A 20,561-nucleotide genomic window follows, 5' to 3' on the forward strand; every position below is an offset into this window, starting at 1 on the left:
GTTGGAGGGTGATTCTGTATTTTAAGCTAGAAACACTACTGATGTTTTCAAAACTTGAAATTGAGCTGATTTTGGAAACTCTATCGACGTTTCATGACTTTAATGTCGAAATGATTTTGGAATCTTAATTATATGTTTATTTCTGCACTGTTGGAATACACTGAGCTCCCTAGCTCACTCCCCCAAACTTTTCCTTTTAAACTTTTTGATAGGCGACCCGGATCTAGCACTTGGAGGATCGACACATTCGCACAGTTCTATTTTGTTGTAATGTATTTATCTTCCGAACTGCATTTATTTTGGGTGACATGTGCCTATATTTCGAAAGTACTTGTTTTATGATTTATACTGCTTTTGCTACTGCTGTCAGATTTGCTTTGACACTGATTATAGAATGTTTTATTTTACTCAGTCCTTAACACTTTAATTATCTAGAATTGAATTTTAATATTATCAATTATGTTTTTAAAGATGTTTATTTAAAATATGATTTTAAGTTATTTAAAAATATTTTGAAAAACTTTATCGTAATCTGCTAGATCTGATCGTAACGCATACGTCGCGTCTAGAGGGATACATCCACTCTCCGATCTCGTTTCTCAGGATTCCCCATGCCCCTACAATTCTTGGGTTTCCTTGGCCGGCACCATCCGTATTCAACTTCAGGTGCCCACTTCGAGGCGGCAACCAAGCCACCGAAACTTGTGGTTTCAGATTCTGGTCGTGCCACAGATCTCTTTCATTATACACGTAATCCTACTTCCATTACTCGTTTGCACCGTTCTTGTGCCAAAGATTTCAAGTTGATGTGTGTTTTGAGCCCAATTTTAATGTAAAGAAGGTTGAACAACTGGAATTTGATGGGTTAAGTCTAAATTGTATTTGTACTGTATTGTTTTATTCGGGTTTGCATCACCAATTTGCGTGTGAAAGGTTTACGCTTAGCAAAGTCAAATTGCAACTGCTCCATTGCATTATTATCATTATTAATATTAAATCTATTATATAATAATCTAGTCTGTTCATTTTATCGACTTACAAAATAATCATTTTCTAAGTTCGATATTAAAACTAAAGATCTATATATAAATTTCATAAAAAATGAGAAATAAATTTTCCTTCTATCTCAATCTAAAATTGTTGTTCATTATTTTCTTCGACATGTTTGTTTTCTCTTTTATATTAAGATAATTATCATCTTCAACTCTTCATCTAAAATAAAAGCATGAACGATAAAATACTATTATAATTTTATTTTACTCATTAACAAGAAAATAATAGTAATAAAAAACAGGTGCAATAACAATCATATAACCTTATGAATTAATAATCAAAATATATTTAAATCTAAATAACTATAAGTAATATCAAAATTGCTTATAAACTTATAAATTAAAAGAACAATCATGTAAACTTTCCCAATTTTTTTCTTTTTATACTAAACTAAATTTAGTTATGTGTGGGATATACTTTTATTCTTTGGTCGAATGGTATAGATTTATATTATATTTGAGATATTACTGTATCGACTATGATAATGCATATTTCCCCCCTTCATATAGGTCTAGGGGATATTTTTAATGAGTATCTTGTTATAATTTTTTCGTCTTTCCTAAGAGTGAATAAAATATTAATCTTATTTAAAAAAACACTTGTCTTTTTTTTAAAAAAAAAAAGAGTATTCGATTATTATTGAGAAATTGTATACATCTGCTCTTACTATTTGTCGTTTATTCTTATGTGAAAATCCTAAGAATTGCAACAACTTTTATTATTGTTTTGCATTAATGGTCATATTTTCAACTCCTAATGGACTTGAATTAATTAGGCATCATATCTAATTTCCATGGCAGCATGTCAACCTTTTGCATGTTGGTCGGTAATATAAATGAACCAAATTGTTATATTTTGTTTTTCTCTGGTGGGATACTTTGGTTTTCTTCTCCAACCATGATTTTTTTAATTAACTATTGATATCCGATCCATTTATCAATTAATTCAGATTGAGTATTACAGAGGTGAAGACTACCTCTCAATTCAATTTATTCTATTCGTGAACGTTAGGTTTCGAACTCCTAACCTCCAACCCTCATTTAAATAACTCGGTAACTTCGATTAAGTCAAATAATTCCCTAAACCGATATGCTTCATATTTTGTAAGAATCTATGTTTACATTTAGGGTTTGGTTTGGTTTGGCTTAATCCTTAACAGTACATATGTAGAAAGAGAAGCAACGTATCAAAATAATTCAATATTTTCTGTTTTCATGAAAATTTTCAAGATCCGAAAGTAACCCATTTCCCTTGTTTATCTGTTTTTTTTTTCCTACCTTAATAATTACCCAAATTCTCAGTACCACTTGATAGTTGATGGTACATGGACTTATTTCCTTTTGTCAATTTTTTTAATTTAAATAATTAAATAAATTTTAAATGTTCTCAGATGTTCTCCGTTAACGGGGTGATGCAGGGGGATCTGAGACAGATGATGCTGAGCTGTCAGATTGCACGTTGATGGCGCTGAGATACCATGAGTTGGCAGATCAGCGCAAAGGCGGGAATTGATTGTGACATGTTCCTTATTGGGGTCGTTTTGAGTATGTTTCAGTCTTTTGGCCATAACTTTGGCTACAGGTGTCAGAATCGCGCATAAGACCCCCTCCGAATCACTAGATTTAGTTATTTTTTACTATTTATGGTAATATTTCGATTGTTAATTAGGAAGTCAATTTAAATCCGATTTAGACCGGATTTTTGGGAGATTGCTTATTTTATTTTATTTCGAATTTCAATTTAGAGTGATTTTCGGGATTTTGCTATTTTGGCAAAATTCGAATAAACGATTTTTGCTATTTTTGGCAAAATCGAATAAAGACGATTTTTTTTAGCTATAACAGTCCGGCTTGTGGACTGCTTTTGACAGTTATTGATTTTATAATATTTTTATTAAACCCTAGAGACTTTTTTCTCTGGTTTTTGGGCGAATTTTCTCTGTGAATCGTCTGTCGGAGCTAGCCTACAGGATAATCACTATTCTGTCTGGCGTCAGTTGGTATCAGAGCTTCAAATCTTCTTGGGAAATTTCACCAGTTTCAATGGCTGGAGGTCGTGGTCGTGGTCGTCGTGAGCAGGTTCCGAATGAGAAGCCCAACGCCGTGATCGCAGCGTTCAGGATGTGATGATTGCGGATTTGCAGAGGCAAGTCGCAGAATTAACCCAGCGCCTAGCGGCGCAGGATTTAGAGGATCGTGAGGCCTCTGATCACGATCAAATTCCACTTTCGAAAAACCCATATCACAATCGGCAGGATTCCGGGGCGCAGGATTCCGGAGCACCGTGGTCGGGAGAGCGTCATGGAGACCTCGGTTTTCGGGTCGATCTCCCTGAGTTTTCTGGTACATACAGGCCGAGGGATTCGTGGATTGGATTAATGAAGTGGAGCGTTTTTTGAATATAAGGAAGTCCCCGATCGTGTGAAAGTGAAACTGATCGCCATCAAACTCAAGGGCAGAGCATCGCGTGGTGGGAACAGTTACGACGTTCACGAGAAAGACAGGGCAAAGCCAAGATCACTGATTGGGAGAAGATGAAAAAGAAGATGAAGGGCCACTTCCTTCCCTTCGGCTACACGCAAACCTTATTTCAGCGACTTCATGCGTTGAGGCAGGGCGCGCGATCAGTCGATGATTACACGGAGGAGTTTTACCAATTGGTCGCCCGGAACGATTTATCTGAGACGGAGGAGCAGATGGTGGCGCGATATTTGGGGGTTTACGCCAGCCCTTGCAAGATGTCCTCAGCCTTCATTCATTGTGGAGTGTTTCGGAAGCATACCAGCGTGCACTTGCTGTTGAAAAACAGCAAAACAGGAGACCAGTGATCAGGAGCGATCACAACAGTCGACCAGTTCGCCCTCAAGAGTCCCGTCCTGCTCAGCAGCCACCGCAGGGTAATTCTAACCCTACTATTAGATGTTTTCGTTGTGGTGAACAAGGGCATAGGGCGACTGATTGCAGGAAGCCTGCTAGTCAAAAGGGCAAAAATTTGTTGATTGAGGAAAACGTGGAAGACGAGAATGAGGAGATTGGCGAACCCGTGTATGACGATGATGAGACTGATGATGTGCTGTATGGAGATGGTCATGAGACTCTGGTCGTTCGCAAGAGTCTACTTACCCCCAAGGGCGATTCAGGGGACGATTGGTTGAGAAACCAATATTTTCCACACGACTTGCACAGTTGCAGATAAATCTGCAAAATGATCATTGACAGCGGCAGTTGTGAGAATGTAGTGTCCGAGGAGGTTGTCCAGAAATTGCAGTTGAAGACGGACCGTCATCCTAACCATACAAGTTGTCATGGCTAAATAAAGACAGTGAGTAACAGTTGATAGGCGATGCCTGGTGTCTTTTTCAATTGGTAGAAAATATTTGATAATGCCTGGTGTGATGTTGTCTATGGATGTGTCATATATTGTTGGGTCGACCTTGGCAGTATGATCGCAGTGTCATTCATGATGGACGGAAGAATACTATTCCCTTAGCATCAAGGGAAAAAAGATTGTGTTGGCACCCCGGCGGGAAGGACTTACTCCTACCCAGTAACCCATAATACTAATCTGCTTCTATGTCCAGGTTTTTAGATGAGATTGAGCATGGCGACGTGGTCTATGCCTTGCTACCTTGCGAGAACAATGCGTAGACGTGGATACAGATTTACCAGTAGAGGTGCAGCGGTTGCTAGCAGAATTCTCTAACTTGATGCCAGAGGATCTTCCTCCTGGACTACCACCTATGAGGGATATTCAGCATCAAATTGACCTTGTTCCTGGGTCAAGTTTGCCAAATCGACCAGCATATCGCCTCAGTCCCAAGGAGGCCGAAGAGTTGCAGCGACAGGTGGAAGAGTTGTTGGAGAGGGGCTATATCCGAGAGTATGAGCCCATGTGCAGTCCCTGCTCTGTTAGTGCCAAAGAAAGATGGTTCTTGGCGTATGTGTGTTGACAGCCGAGCGATCAACAGAATTACAGTGAAGTACCGGTTTCCAATTCCCCGTCTAGATGATATGTTGGATCAGCTATCTGGTTCTAAGATCTTCTCAAAAATTGACCTTAAGAGCGGCTACCACCAAATCAGAATAAGGCCTGGAGATGAGTGGAAGACGGCGTTTAAAACGCCATAAGGGTTGTATGAGTGGATGGTCATGCCTTTTGGGTTATCCAATGCGCCCAGTACATTCATGAGATTTATGCATCAGGTCTTGCGGCCTTTTATGGGGAAATTTGTTGTAGTTTACTTCGATGATATCCTCGTTTATAGTCCGACATGGACTTCACACTTCGATCACCTCCGTGCTGTTTTTTGAGATGCTGAAAACGGAGTGCTTGTTTGTCAATCAAAGAAGTGTTCTTTCTTCACTACTTCTGTGACTTTTCTTGGTTTTGTTGTGTCTACTGATGGTGTTCATGCAGATCAGTCAAAAATAGATGCAGTCTTGGAGTGGCCCAGACCAAGAACATTACATGACATCCGAAGTTTCCATGGCTTGGCGTCTTTTTACCGTCGATTCATTAGAAATTTCAGTACTCTGATCGCCCCTATCACAGAGTGCCTCAAGGGGCGTGATTTCCAGTGGTCTGAGGAGGCAGAGGCCAGTTTTCAACTGGTCAAGCAGAAGATGACCGAGGCTCCAGTTTTGGCACTTCCAGATTTTGACAAAGTGTTCGAGGTAAATTGTGATGCATCTGGCGTTGGCATTGGTGGTGTTCTGAGTCAGGCAGGTCGTCCGGTTGCTTTTTTCAGTGAGAAGCTATCGGGATCAAAGAAAAATTATTCCACTTATGATCTGGAGTTCTATGCCATAGTTCAGTCCCTGAAGCATTGGCGTCACTACCTAGTACAGAAGGAGTTTATTCTGTTTACCGATCATGAGGCCTTGAAGTACATCAATGGCCAACACAAGCTGAGTAGACGTCATGCCAAGTGGGTAGCATACTTGCAAGAATTCACTTTTACGCTGAGGCACCAAGCAGGGAGTTTGAACCGCGTCGCAGATGCCCTGAGCCGTCGTACCTTACTTCTCACCACCATGAGTACTAAAGTTGCAGGATTTGAGACGTTCACAGATATGTATGCAGCTGATCCTTCCTTTGGAAGGATATTTCAGGAGGTAACTGAGGGTCACCGTCATGATTTTGTTTTGCATAATGGGTATCTGTTTCGTGGATTACAATTGTGCATTCCAGATTGTTCATTGAGGCAGCAAATTATAAGTGAACTCCATAATGAGGGACACTTTGGCCGAGATAAGACATTGGCCCTTATCTCTTCTGAATTTTATTGGCCCAAGTTGACTAGTGATGTGGCCCATTATGTGGACCGTTGTTATTGTGCCAGCGATCTAAGGGAGTTCTCACCAATGCGGGATTGTACACTCCCTTACCTGTTCCTGAAGCTCCTTGGTTCGATGTCAGCATGGATTTTGTACTAGGCTTACCCGCACCCAAGGGCCTCTGATTCTATCTTTGTTGTGGTTGACAGGTTTTCCAAGATGGCTCATTTTGTAGCTTGCAGAAAGACTATGGATGCTGACCGGATTGCCCATCTCTATTTCAAGGAGATTGTGCGTTTACATGGTGTTCCTCGATCCATCACTTCAGATCGTGATACTAAGTTCATCAGTCATTTCTGGAAGAGCCTGTGGGGGAAACTGGGAACGCAGTTGAATTTCAGTAGCGCCTACCACCCCCAGACGGATGGCCAGACTGAGGTGGTGAACCGAAGTTTGGGAAACCTTTTAAGGTGTTTGGCAGGAACGAAGCCGAAGCAGTGGGATTTGGCATTGCCTCAGGCAGAATTTGCCTACAACAGATCAAAAAATAGAACCACAGGTTTAAGCCCATTTGAGATTGTCTATGGTCAGAACCCATCCGGGGTGTTGGACTTAGCCCCTATTCCACGTATAGGACGTTTCAGTCCTAAAGCAGATGAGATGGCAAGTATCTTCGGGGTATCCATGAGCAGGTGAAACAGACCATCATGAGAGCAATACCAAGTACAAGACTCGGGTCGACAATCATCGTCGTCAGTACTTTTTGATGTTGGTGATTTTGTTTGGGCTGTATTAACTCGTGATCGTTTCCTGTTGGTGAGTATAATAAGCTTAAGGATCGGAAGATTGGACCTTGTGAGGTCCTGCAGAAGATCAATGATAATGCTTACAGGTTGCGACTTCCCAGTCACTTGAAGACTTCTGATGTCTTTAATGTGAAGCACCTGAGTCATTGTTTTGTGGATCCTGATGACACTACTCTGAACTCGAGGACGAGTTCTTTCCAACCCGGGGCGACTGATGCAGGGGGATCTGAGACAGATGATGCTGAGCTGTCAGATTGCACGTTGATGGCGCTGAGATACCATGAGTTGGCAGATCAGCGCAAAGGCGGGAATTGATTGTGACATGTTCCTTATTGGGGTCGTTTTGAGTATGTTTCAGTCTTTTGGCCATAACTTTGGCTACAGGTGTCAGAATCGCGCATAAGACCCCCTCCGAATCACTAGATTTAGTTATTTTTTACTATTTATGGTAATATTTCGATTGTTAATTAGGAAGTCAATTTAAATCCGATTTAGACCGGATTTTTGGGAGATTGCTTATTTTATTTCGAATTTCAATTTAGAGTGATTTTCGGGATTTTGCTATTTTTGGCAAAATTCGAATAAATACGATTTTTGCTATTTTTGGCAAAATTCGAATAAAGACGATTTTTTTTAGCTATAACAGTCCGGCTTGTGGACTGCTTTTGACAGTTATTGATTTTATAATATTTTATTAAACCCTAGAGACTTTTTTCTCTGGTTTTTGGGCGAATTTTCTCTTGTGAATCGTCTGTCGGAGCTAGCCTACAGGATAATCACTATTCTGTCTGGCGTCACGGGGTGTGAGTAAGCCAGTAAGGTTCGTCTATCAACGGGGGCTGCTTTTTGTTCACTTTGCTCCTCCCTCTCTCTCTTCCTCTTTTTTCTCCCTTGGCTCATAGTAAATTCAGAAGGAGAAAAGGAAAGTTAAAAAAAGTGGGAAAATCTAAAGCCTTTTGCTTTCTCGTGTTCAACTTCTGTTTCAAGTTATCACCTTTCTTTAAGTTTGAAGGGCTCTCCTCTCTTCTGGCTCTACTTTTGTTTTCTACGTTGTTTTTGCTTTATGTTGGTGTTCCTGTTATAATCTTCTGTTTTAGTTCATCATTTTTTTATAGCTCCTACATGTATATTTGCATTTGTTTTCATAGTTTCTATGATTGATGCTGGTTTGGTGTTCCCCCCCCCCCCATAAAATCCAGATCCTGTAATCATTTGACTCAACTGACTTTGGATGCTGATTTGGGGAAGAAGAGGTAAAATGGACCTATATAGAAACCTGGAGCTTTTCCATTATTGAAGTTTATAGTTTTGCTTCCAGTTTTGAGTGGATTTTTCCTTTAATTTCCTGCTGAAGTTAAGTTAAAAGGTGTTATCTTTCTGTTTTATGGTTGTATTGGGTAGAGAAAACTGTCAAATTTTAGTATAGGATGATTGATAAAAGCAAGAGTTTTTTCTTTGATAGATGCTCTTGGGGTTTTTCAATTTTTTATCCTGATAGAGGTTTCTACTTCTAGGATAATTTATAGGGTTTTTGTTCCCTGATTTTGGAGTTGTTCTCTTCTTTTAGTGGATTAGGTTATGCTGTAAAGGAAACTTGGTTCATTGTGGATTTGGTTCTTTTCTTTTGTTTTAAGATATGATCAAGCAGATACTAGGCAGGCTTCCTCGAAAGCCGTCTAAGTTGTCCGAGAATCGTGAGTTTGGGGGTTCATCTGCTCCTCCTTTGAGTAATCCCTCCCACTCGAGAAGCAGTGATATTGTGGGTAATCATAGGTTGCTGATCGACAATGCTCCTCTTTCTGGCCCTAATTCTACTCCTACTTTCGGATATAACCATGGAAGTCGACTCGCCCAAGTTGTTGATCAAAAACTTAATGGGAACTCGGGGACTGCTCCATATGAAGCTCTACCGGGATTTAAGGATGTTCCTAGCTCCGAGAAGCAAACCTTGTTTCTTAGAAAACTGAGTTTGTGTTGCGTTGTGTTTGATTTCTTGGACCCAATGAAGAACTTGAAGGAGAAGGACATCAAGCGGCAGACATTACTTGAGCTTGTCGATTATGTTAGTTCTGCGAATGGAAAATTTGCTGAACCCGTCATGCAAGAAGCTGTAAAGATGGTGTCTGTCAACTTGTTTCGTCCCCTTACTCCACAGCCTCGTGAAAGCAAGGTGCTAGAAGCTTTTGATTTGGAAGAGGAAGAGCCATCGGTGGACCCTGCATGGCCTCACTTGCAAATTGTATACGAATTCCTTCTGAGATTCGTGGCATCTCCAGAGACTGATGCGAAGTTGGCCAAAAGATACATTGACCATTCTTTCGTTCTTAAATTACTGGATCTGTTTGATTCTGAAGATCCAAGGGAGAGGGAGTATCTAAAAACAATTCTGCATCGTATCTACGGCAAGTTTATGGTACATCGTCCATTTATCAGGAAAGCTACTAACAACATTTTCTTCGGTTTCATTTTTGAAACGGAGAAGCATAATGGGAAAGCTGAGCTTTTGGAGGTTTTGGGAAGTATAATCAATGGGTTTGCCCTTCCACTCAAAGAAGAACACAAGTTGTTCCTTGTACGGGCGCTAATACCCCTTCACAAACCAAAATGCTTGTCGATGTATCACCAGCAGTTATCGTACTGCATCACGCAGTTTGTTGAGAAAGATTGCAAACTAGTTGACACTGTTATAAGAGGATTATTGAAGTACTGGCCAATTACTAATAGTTCGAAGGAAGTCATGTTCCTTAGTGAGCTGGAAGAAATTTTGGAAGCTACTCAGCCTGCTGAATTTCAGAGATGTATGGTACCGCTGTTCCACAAAATCGCTCGATGCTTGAGCAGTTCACACTTTCAGGTAATAGCTTTCAACTTTTCAGATCTCTCTTCATTATTCCCTATTGTGTGAAATGCCGTTGTTGATCGTTTCATCTGTCCAGCTCTAATCTGCTGGAAAACACTCTTTTACTTGAATAAATTAGATGAAAGGGTAGTTATTTACTCTTACTCTTTTACTTTATGTTCGCAACAATGGTCTTCCATGATTATCTTTCGTTCAAACACGGGTTTCTGCTTCTTTTGATAGTAATTTGTGTCGACCGTTTCAACGATATTTGCATCAATTACTCCCAAATGAGATGATTCAGAGTGTTGGCTATATCTTAGCAAATTCGATCTTTGTTTGTTGCTATCCATTGTATTCTATCTATATGCTTGAGCTTACGAGAACCAAATCTTATGTTGCTCCAACTCTTAATTTTTATTGAAGTACCATGTCCGACACCTGTATCCGACTCATATCCTGACATAAGTATAGGGATATGATCCTCCAAAATCTCTCCAAAAACATGGAAATTGTTCCAAATTTTTGAAACATAGGAATAGGCATATGTTCAACACTAAACCTTTTCGACGATATAGGTAGCAGGTTGCTGAACCTGATGCTTGCTCTTACAGGTAGCAGAGAGGGCTTTGTACTTGTGGAATAATGATCACATCGAGAACTTAATCAGACAAAACCGCAGAGTTATACTGCCCATTATTTTCCCCGCCTTGGAGCAAAATGGCCATAACCATTGGAATCAGGTTGTCCAGAGCTTGACGCTTAATGTCCGCAAGATCTTTTCCGATACTGATCCCGAGCTATTCGAGGAATGCTCGAACAAGTTTCAAGGAGATAAAGAAAAGCTGGAAGAGACCAAAATGAAACACGAAGCCACCTGGAAGCGCATAGAAGAGATCGCCATATCAAAAGCCGGTAATGGTGAACCGGTTCTTGTTCCTCATGTTTAACCCTTCGAAACACCATGAGTCCACCATCGCGGATTGACCTGACACTAGTCAAGTGTTGGTATCTTTCATTGTTTCTGCCGCTGCCACAAGACGGTTCAAATGCTTAGAGAAGTTGAATACTCGACGCCAGGCCATCATTTTGCACAGAAGATCTCGAGTTGGCCCGGCTGGTTCCCTATGGTCTGCGGCATCGAAGTCTGCCATTTGTGGTCACTCATACAAAGCTAATAGAAGTTGGTATCTTTTCTCTCTACTTTTTAGCTCATGTTCGAGTTCAGTGTTCTCGAGAATTATACGAACCAATCTACAGTTACGGGTTCGAGTTCAGAGTTCATATATGTATAATCTATATGCTTATCTTTGTTGACAAATGGAAACTTTTCTTTGTGTCTTTGTTAATACAAATATTTATTGATTTGGATGGGTTCAGTTGGAGCTTAATACTTACAAATAAAATCAGCATAATACAAATATTTATAAATTGGCGCAAGTTACGTCATTGTATCGAGTTAGCTCTTAAATTATTTTTCGATATGTTTTACTCTCTAAAATATAAATCGTTATCTCGTTTGTTTTAAGTTAAGTCCGTTTATGAGATTTTAGTGGTTTGGGATGAGCATAAAAAATTTAAGTAGAAAACATCAAAAAATTTATTAAACACCTAACTATTTACGTAAAACAGGTATGATTCTTTTTTAAGAGTGAATATATTAGATTTTAACATTCTACATCTTGTCAAAATAATAATAAAAGAATAATTAGGTGTAAGTAAAAAAAATTAAAAATATCAAATCGATAAAACCGTTAATTTTTAATGGTAGGTAACAAAAAATAAAATGTAACGTTAAATATGATTTAAAAAATAATAATAATTAAATAAATAAAACAGAAATAAAATAATAATAATTAAATAATTAAAACATAAATAAAATAATAATATGTGATTAAATAGATAATTTATCATATTTTAATTATATGTAAATTATAATTTTATGCCGCAAGTGTCCCTCTTTCTCGGGGACGGGCATGTTTTAGATCGTTAACTCCTTAGAAATAGCAAGGGTAAATTACATATTAAGTCAATTATTTTCATAATTTTATTTTAGTCCTTAAATTAATATTTTTCAAAATCATCACTAAATTTTAATTTTTGTTTTGTTTAATCCCCTAATTTGATGCACTTACTAGAGCTTCCATTCAACGGCGCATACCAACAAAACGAGTTCTTCCTCGGAAACCCCGGATTTGGCATTTTCCGGGCGAGGAAGACCTTGAAACCCCACTGATTTTCTTATCAGAACAGTTCCCCGCCATTGGTGAATTTTTTTTGCTCCGAGATCCATTAACATTAATGGATCGATTGCCGGAAAGCTTAAAAGAATCCATTAAAGGATCATTGAAGCCACCGGAATTCCCACCCGGTACTAAAACAGGAAAATCTAGCAGCCCTCTCAGCAAATCTAGGGTCAGCCGAAAACGGCGCCGACGTTGAATGATTCGGCAAATTCACCACTGAAAGATCGAACCTTGGAGGTGAATTCAATGAAGTATTTGTTTTGAATAAATCAAATTTTATTATCCAAAGAGTAGTGTTCTGCTACAAAATACAATCAACCAATCAATACAAAAGAATTATACACAGCTGTTACGAAAATAAAGATTGGTTAAGTAATACCTCAAGCAATACATAGGTTAGAATTAATTCTATCAGCTCTATTAATATTTTTACCCTTAAGTTGGATTCGCACAGCTTCAATAATAACGTTGAGCAATTTATCAGTAGATCTGTAACAACCCGGAAATTTGAAAAAAATATTTGTAATTTTAGGATTTAATAAAGTAATTTGGTGAAATTAGGGGACTAAATTGAAAGATTTTAAAAATTCGTAGTTTATTTTAAAGTTAAAGAAAATTCAGGGACTAAGCCCTGAATTTACTCTAAAATGTTAGGTATGTGGTATTATATGCGTGAATTGGCGAAACCAATTCATCCCAAATTCCCTTCCCATAGCCCATTTTCTAACCACGATCCCGATGTCGTCCGAATTTCGATCGTCGTTTTGAAGCCACTATCGTGTTCGTTATCGAGTGAGGAACAATTCCCTTAAATTAATTGAAGCGAAACGCTGCCAAACGCCGGGAATTTCCAGTTAAAGCCTCGACGTTTTTTTTAGATCAATCGCCGAGAAAATCTTAAATTCATAGCCGATCGTTGCTCCGTTTACGACACCTACGGCACCATCGTGTTCCTTTTTCCGTTCCGAGTCCATCGGTGTCCTCCTTTTTCTCCGACGACGGTGGCGCGTGTGGTGTTGAAGCGGTCAAAGTTTCCGATTTGATGAAACCGAGCTCTCCGCCGTTCAAAAATTTGAACCGATCTTTTTAAGTATCTCGAAATCGCTCAAAATAATTTTTAGAAATTTTTCCGTGAATTTTACACAGCCATGAGAGCCCTCATGCGCCCCCACGCGCCGTCACTGCGCGTGGGAAGGCTAAAATGACCGGTTTAATCGATTTTTCAATGGGTTTGACCGGTTCCGACCCGGCCCGTTGACCCGATCCGACCTGTTGACCGTTTACCGTTGACCGGGTGACATTTTGGGAATTAATTCAAAATAGGTGCTATTTTGGGAATTTAATTCGAAAAGGGTGCTATTTTGGTAATATTTTAAAAAGGGTTCTATTTCTGTAAAATAGTTGACAGTTTGTTGACATCCTTTAACCAGAACTTTGATCGGCCATTAAACAACCGTTAATCTTTTTCGAGAATAGTTATCCTGATATTTTTTGACGTCTCGAATCCGTTTTTGAGGTCGGTTTCACAAAATTCAAACCCGAAAGTCTTCGAATCATCAGTCAAACCCGTTGACTTTGATTTTGACCAAGAATTCAGAATTTCGAAAGGTCATACTTTATGTTTTTTAACGTCCTGAATCTGATTCCGAAGTCTGTTTTGTCAAATTCTGACCCGAAATCCCCGAATCAAGCATGTGAACCCAAAAAGGCTTAGTATTTTGATTATTTATTTGAGAATTGGTTAAGGAATTAATTCAGTAAAAATTTTATGAAGGTACCCGTGTTTCACCTGAACGAGGATCAGTTAGGTCTGGAGTTGTTCGTTCGTCAGATCAGCTTGAATCGCGTACTACAAGAATTACCTGTAGGTTTCCGTATATTATTTAAATAAAGATTATTTATATTAGGATTCCAATATGGATTTTTTCAATTCGTAGGATCTAGCGCTGCAGCAGAGCGTGATCGACAAACCCAGTGATAGGCTTCCCTATATGATTTCTCATACTGTTACAGGTGTGTTTCCTGATAGTGTTATATTATTGTTTTAAAGTATATAAATATCTGAATATTGTGTATCTGATTTCTAATTTACTGTATATTTCTGATATAATTTCTGGTTACGGTATTTTATATCATTTTCTGAATACTGATTACCCAACATCTGAATTACCATACATTACTGATTTGATTTTTGATTTATGTATTTCTGCTTATGGTTTTCAAGCTTGAAACATTCTTATGTTTTTAAAGAATTATTCATTGTTTTACGAGCATACATTCATGTTTATTATTATCATTGGGGGGAATATTATTGGAGGAAGATTATCTGCAGGCTCCTCGGCTGTGTGCTCAGGGCCTTACTGGTTGTGCGGGGTGTATGGTTCTGGGGAACTTACACAAACAGATTGTGAAAGGATGGGGGTAGTGTTCATGTTTTCAAAACATATTGCATAAACAAATTTTATTAAAATATTTTGTTAATATGTTTTTATACACTGTATGGAGCACACTGAGCTTTTTAGCTCATTCTATAGTTTTTACCATTTTCAGATAACAGCAGACCGTAAGCTAGCAGATTTGGCATCAGGGGAGATCAACTACTTATTTTGTACGAACATATATATCTACATGTTTTCCGTTGTATCTGGTGACATGTATTTGCTATCGTTTTGGATATATCTGTATTATTAATATTTTGGTTTGTATTAATATAATGTATTGTAAGAAAAAAAAACCTCTGAATGAGATATGTGACCACTTAGGTTTGAGTTTAACTTACAGACCGGGTCTGGGGGGTTATATTTGGTGGTATCAGAGCTTTCGGTTTTAAACACTCGGACTGTATATGGGTCCTAAACTTTGGATTTTTAAGATTTTTTTTTTAAAAAAATTTGTCACCTTATGTTATGATTTAAAGTTTTCTCGAGATCCCTGATGCTAATCTGATATATGTTTCAAATTCTTTCTGTAGAGCCTTATAGATCCAACGATGAATGTTGCTAGAGGTCGTAGGTCAGGACGTGGACGTGGTAAAGGGCGAGTCACTCGACCTTCTGTTACGATAGACGATCCGATGTCTCTACGTGATCCTCCTGTTCCGCAAGTAGATCCGACCCTTTCTCATGATGACTAGTTTACTCCTGTGAGAGACCCTCCCGTCACTGAAGATGAGGATAATGAGATGAATGAAGACGCCGTTAATAGAGCTATCTTCTGCATGCTTCAGGGAGCTGCTAGAGCCCCTAGTAACATGACTACGGTGGAGATTTCAAATTATCTGGTTGCTGCTGGTGTAGTTACATTTGAGGGTATTACTGGTGGACCCCCGACAGACGCTGAGTATTGGCTGGAGGACACAGAGAAGATTATGGATGAGATGGACCTCGGACCTAAGCAGAAGTTGAAGGGGGCCCTAACTATGTTGAAGAAAGAAAGCTTCAGATGGTGGCAATCCATTTCTGGTAGTATTCCGAGGAACCAATTAACATGGGATCTTTTCAAGACGCGCTTCCGGAGTCGCTACATCGGAGAGAGATACTTGCAGGAGCGACGCCAAGAGTTTCAGGATCTGGAGCAGGGTAATATGTCTGTTATGGACTACGAGGTTGAGTTCATCCGATTGAGCTGTTATGCTCCTAGACTTGTTGGCACAGAGACAAATAAATGCTCGAGATTCGAAAATGGACTCCGTTATGAGATCAGAGTCGAGTCGCTACCCACCGGGAGAGGAATTTTGATGCATTGGTTGAGATAGCCAAGACTGTTGAGGAAATAGAGTGATTGGGTATGGAGCGCAAGAGAGATAGTGATTGAGCCCAAAATCGATTCAGGAGGCCTTCTGGTTCTGTTGATTCTTCTACACACCCTAGCAAGATAGGCAGGGGTGAGTCATTTCAGAGGCGGTGCGAGTGTTAGACCTGTTGCATCTGGTTCTTCAACTTTTCAGCCTTCTAGACATGGTGGATCTTCTGGGTCGCAATCTTTGCAGTCATGTAATTATTGTGGGAAATCTCATTATGGGGAATGCAGAAAGAAATTGGGTACATGTTTTAGATGTGGTTCAGGTGACCATATTGTAAAGGATTGTCCAGAGTTAACTCATTCAGTTCAGACACCAACTCGTACTCCCGCTCGTACTCAGAGTACTGTTCAGACTCCTACGGGTGGTCGTACTCAGGAGAGATCATCTGGATCGACTAGTAGAGGCCGTGTATCTCAAATTAGGGGTCCAGTCAGATCTGATGCCAGACAGCCTGCATTGGTTTACACTGCCAGACTTTGACAAGATCGTGATGGGCCTAATGTAACTGCAGGTACTGTTACTATTCATTCAGCTCCATACTTTGCATTGTTTGATAGTGGCTCTACCAATTCCTATGTATCGCATTCTGTTTCTAAGGGTCTAAATATTCCTGTTGAGAATACTGAGTATTCGGTGATAGTTCAAAGTCCCTTAGGAAAGTCCATTGTGTTGGATCGTATTTATAGAGAGTGCCCTATTGAGATCAATGGAGAGATTTTTCTGGCTGACCTGAAGGAGTTACCTTTGGAAGAGTTTGATTTGATTCTCGACGTAGATTGGTTGGACAAACATCAAGTAAATATTGATTTTGAGACTAAGAGAGCTGTTCTGAAGACCCCGGATAATCGAAAGATTGTAATGATTGGGGAACGCTGTGGATTTCTGACGAATGTTGTATCTGCTTTGGTAGCTGAGAAGATGATCAGGAAAGGTTCCGAGGCGTTTCTTGCTTATATATTGGATACTAGGAGTTCTCAGTCTGATATTGAAGGTATCTGAATTGTCAAGGAATTTTTCGATGTTTTTCTCGAGGAGTTGCCTGGATTACCTCCGGATAGAGAAGTTGAGTTTGAGATTGAAATCTATTCAGGTTCCACTCCGGTTTCAATGGCTCCTTATCGTATGGCCCCAAAGGAGCTCAAGGAACTGAAAGTTCAACTCCAGGAGCTGTTGGATAGGGGATTTATCCGACCCAGTGTATCACCGTGGGGAGCCCCAGTTCTATTTGTCAAGAAGAAAGATGGGACATTGAGACTTCGTATCGATTATAGGAAACTGAACAAGCTCACGGTTAAAAACAAATATCCTTTTCCCAGAATTGATGATCTATTTGACCAATTTCGAGGGGCTTCTATCTTTTCAAAAATAGACTTAAGGTCTGTATATTATCAACTCAAAGTGAAAGACTCGGATATTCCGAAGACTGCTTTCTGTACCCGGTATGGGTATTATGAGTTTTTAGTGATGTCATTCGGGTTAACAAATTCCCCTGCTGCTTTTATGGATCTGATGCATAGGGTGTTTCGACCTTATTTAGACCAGTTTGTGGTTGTGTTCATTGATGACATGCTGGTGTATTCTAGAAGTGAAGAAGAACATGAGGAGCATTTAAAGATTGTTCTACAGACTTTAAGGGAGAATAAGCTATACGCTAAGTTGAGCAACTGTGAGTTCTGGCTCAGCGAAGTGACTTTTCTTGGACATATCGTTTCTGCTGATGGTATTCGGGTGGATCCAAGCAAAGTGGAGGCTATTCTGAACTGGAAGCAACCCAGGAACGTTTCTGAGATTCGTAGTTTCTTGGGCTTAGCTGGTTACTACCGTCGTTTCGTTGAGGGGTTCTCCCTTATTGCAGCTCCTCTGACGAAACTATTGAGGAAAGATGTTCCATTTGTCTGGTCTGAGGACCAACAAGCTAGCTTTGAGAAACTGAAGACTGTTATAACTCAAGCCCCAGTACTGATTCAGCCTGAATCTGGGAAAGATTTTTCTGTCTACAGTGATGCTTCTCACTGTGGATTAGGTTGTGTTTTGATGCAAGATAGAAAGGTTGTCGCTTATGCTTCGCGTCAATTAAAGCCGCATGAGCGTAACTATCCTAATCACGATCTGGAGTTAGCTGTTGTGGTCTTTGCTTTAAAGATATGGAGACACTACCTCTACGGAGAAAAGTGTTATATCTATACTGATCATAAGAGTCCGAAGTATCTGCTTACTCAGAAAGAATTGAATTTGAGACAACGCCGCTGGTTGGAGCTTCTAAAAGACTATGATTTAGAGATATAATATCATCCAGGGAAGGCTAATGTAGTGGCAGACGTCTTGAGCCATAAGGCGATAACAGATCTCAGAGCCTTATTCGCCAACTTGAGTTTATTTGATGATAATAGTCTGTTAGCAGAGTTGCAGGTTAAGCCTACTTTGGCCGAGGAGATTAAGACCAAACAACTTCTGGATAGCTCATTGCTTTCCATTATTGAGCAAGTTAAACAAGGATCGAGTTCAGAGTATACTATGGATCAGGATGGTACTTTGTGTTTTCACGGTCGTTACTGCGTACCTAAAGATGATGATTTGAGGCGAGTTATTCTTCAGGAGGCTCATAGTAGTCCTTATGCTATGCATCCTAGCGGGGACAAAATGTACAATAATCTCAAAGAGTGCTACTTTTGGACTGGTATGAAAAAGAATATTTCAGATTTCGTGGCGAGGTGTTTTACTTGTCAGCAGGTTAAGGCAGAACACCAACATCCATCTGGATTGTTGCAGTCAATTAAGATTCCTGAGTGGAAATGGGAGCGTATTACAATGGACTTCGTTACTGATCTTCCTCTGACTCCTTCCAAAAAGGATTCTATTTGGGTGATTGTTGATAGACTCACCAAGTCAGCGCACTTTATTCCTATTCGGGTTAATTATTCTCTGGACAAATTGGCTAAGTTGTACATTTCTGAGATCGTTAGATTTCATGGTGCTCCGTTGTCTATCATATCTGATCGAGATCCGAGATTCACTTCCAGGTTCTGGAAAGCTTTGCACGAGGCTTTGGGTACTCGTTTGAATTTTAGTACATCTTTTCATCCACAGACTGATGGACAGTCTGAGCGAGTTATTCAGGTGCTGGAGGATATGTTAGGGGGTTATGTGATTGATTTATGTGGTAGTTGGGAAGATTTCTTGCCATTAGCTGAGTTTGCTTACAATAATAGTTACCAGGCAAGTATTCGCATGGCACCGTACGAGGCTCTGTATGGACGTAAATGTCGTACTCCTATATGTTGGACAGAGTTGCATGATAGAAAAATTTTGGGTCCAGACTTGGTTCAAGAGACTGAAGATACTGTCAGATTGATCCGTGATCGCATGAAAGAGGCATTTGATAGGCAGAAATCATACGCAGATAAGCAGCGTAAGGATATCGAGTTTGAGGTTGGAGATCAGGTTTTTCTCAAAGTATCTTCATGGAAGAAAGTATTGAGATTTGGACGTAAGGGTAAACTGAGTCCGCGATTTATTGGGCCGTATCGTATTTTGAAGAAAGTTGGACCTGTTGCTTATCAGCTCGAGTTGCCTCCCCAGTTCAGTCGTATTCATGATGTTTTTCATGTGTCTATGTTGAGGCGATACCGTCCAGATCCAGATCATATCATTCAAGTTGATGAGGTAGAGCTGAGGCCTGATTTGTCATATGAGGAGGAGCCTGTTCAGGTTTTAAAGAGAGATGAACGAGTTCTTCGGAATAGACGAATTCCAATGGTCAAAATTCAGTGGAGTAATCGTAGTCCCTCAGAAGCTACTTGGGAGACATTAGAGTCAATGGAGGCTCAATTTCCTCATCTATTTGCATAAGGTAAATTTCGAGGACGAAATTTCTTATAGAGGGGGAGAATTGTAACAACCCGGAAATTTGAAAAAAAAATATATTTGTATTTTTAGGATTTAATTAAGTAATTTGGTGAAATTAGGGGACTAAATTGAAAGATTTTAAAAATTCGTAGCTTGTTTTAGAGTTAAAAGAAATTCAGGGACCAAACCATGAATTTACCCTAAAATGTTAAGTATGTGGTATTATATGCGTGAATTGGTTTCTGAAAATTAGAAACCAATTCATCCCAAATTCCCTTCCCAGAGCCCATTTTCCAACCACGATCCCGACGCCGTCCGAATTCCGATCATCGTTTTGAAACCACCATCGTGTTCGTTATCGAGTGAGGAACAATTCCCTTAAATTAATTGAAGTGAAACGCTGCCAAACGCCGGGAATTTCCAGTCAAAGCCTCGACGTTTTTTTAGCTCAATCGCCGAGAAAATCTTAAATTCATAGCCGATCGTTGCTCCGTTTATGACACATCCGGCACCATCGTGTTCCTTGTGTCGTTCCGAGTCCACTGGTGTCCTCTTTTTTCTCCGGCGACGGCGGCACTTGTGGTGTTAAAGCGGTCAAAGTTTCCGATTTGATGAAACCGAGCTCTCCGCCGTTCAAAAATTTGAACCGATCTTTGTAAGTATCTCGAAATCACTCAAAATAATTTTTAGAAA

General features: G+C 39.7%; 1 protein-coding gene across 1 annotated transcript; it reads left to right on the top strand.

Annotated features, from left to right (window-relative positions):
* The first annotated feature begins 8,440 nt into the window (after positions 1-8,440).
* On the top strand, positions 8,441-11,103 carry LOC120125161 (serine/threonine protein phosphatase 2A 57 kDa regulatory subunit B' theta isoform-like). Its single transcript, XM_039143657.1, has 2 exons — positions 8,441-9,989; positions 10,589-11,103. The coding sequence occupies exons 1-2, from the start codon at positions 8,772-8,774 to the stop codon at positions 10,922-10,924; spliced, it is 1,554 nt and encodes a 517-aa protein (XP_038999588.1). The 5' UTR covers positions 8,441-8,771; the 3' UTR covers positions 10,925-11,103.
* The last annotated feature ends 9,458 nt before the right edge of the window (positions 11,104-20,561 follow it).

The sequence above is a fragment of the Hibiscus syriacus genome, unplaced genomic scaffold (assembly GCF_006381635.1).
Source record: "Hibiscus syriacus cultivar Baekdansim isolate YM2019G1 unplaced genomic scaffold, ASM638163v2 tig00110429_pilon, whole genome shotgun sequence".
Lineage (NCBI taxonomy): Eukaryota > Viridiplantae > Streptophyta > Magnoliopsida > Malvales > Malvaceae > Hibiscus > Hibiscus syriacus.

Excerpts from the sequence above, each read along its gene's own strand:
- LOC120125161 (XM_039143657.1), top strand. The coding sequence starts at position 8,772 with ATGATCAAGCAGATACTAGGCAGGCTTCCTCGAAAGCCGTCTAAGTTG. Across the intron at positions 9,990-10,588 it reads TGAGCAGTTCACACTTTCAG|GTAGCAGAGAGGGCTTTGTA; the intron begins GTAATAGCTTTC and ends TTGCTCTTACAG.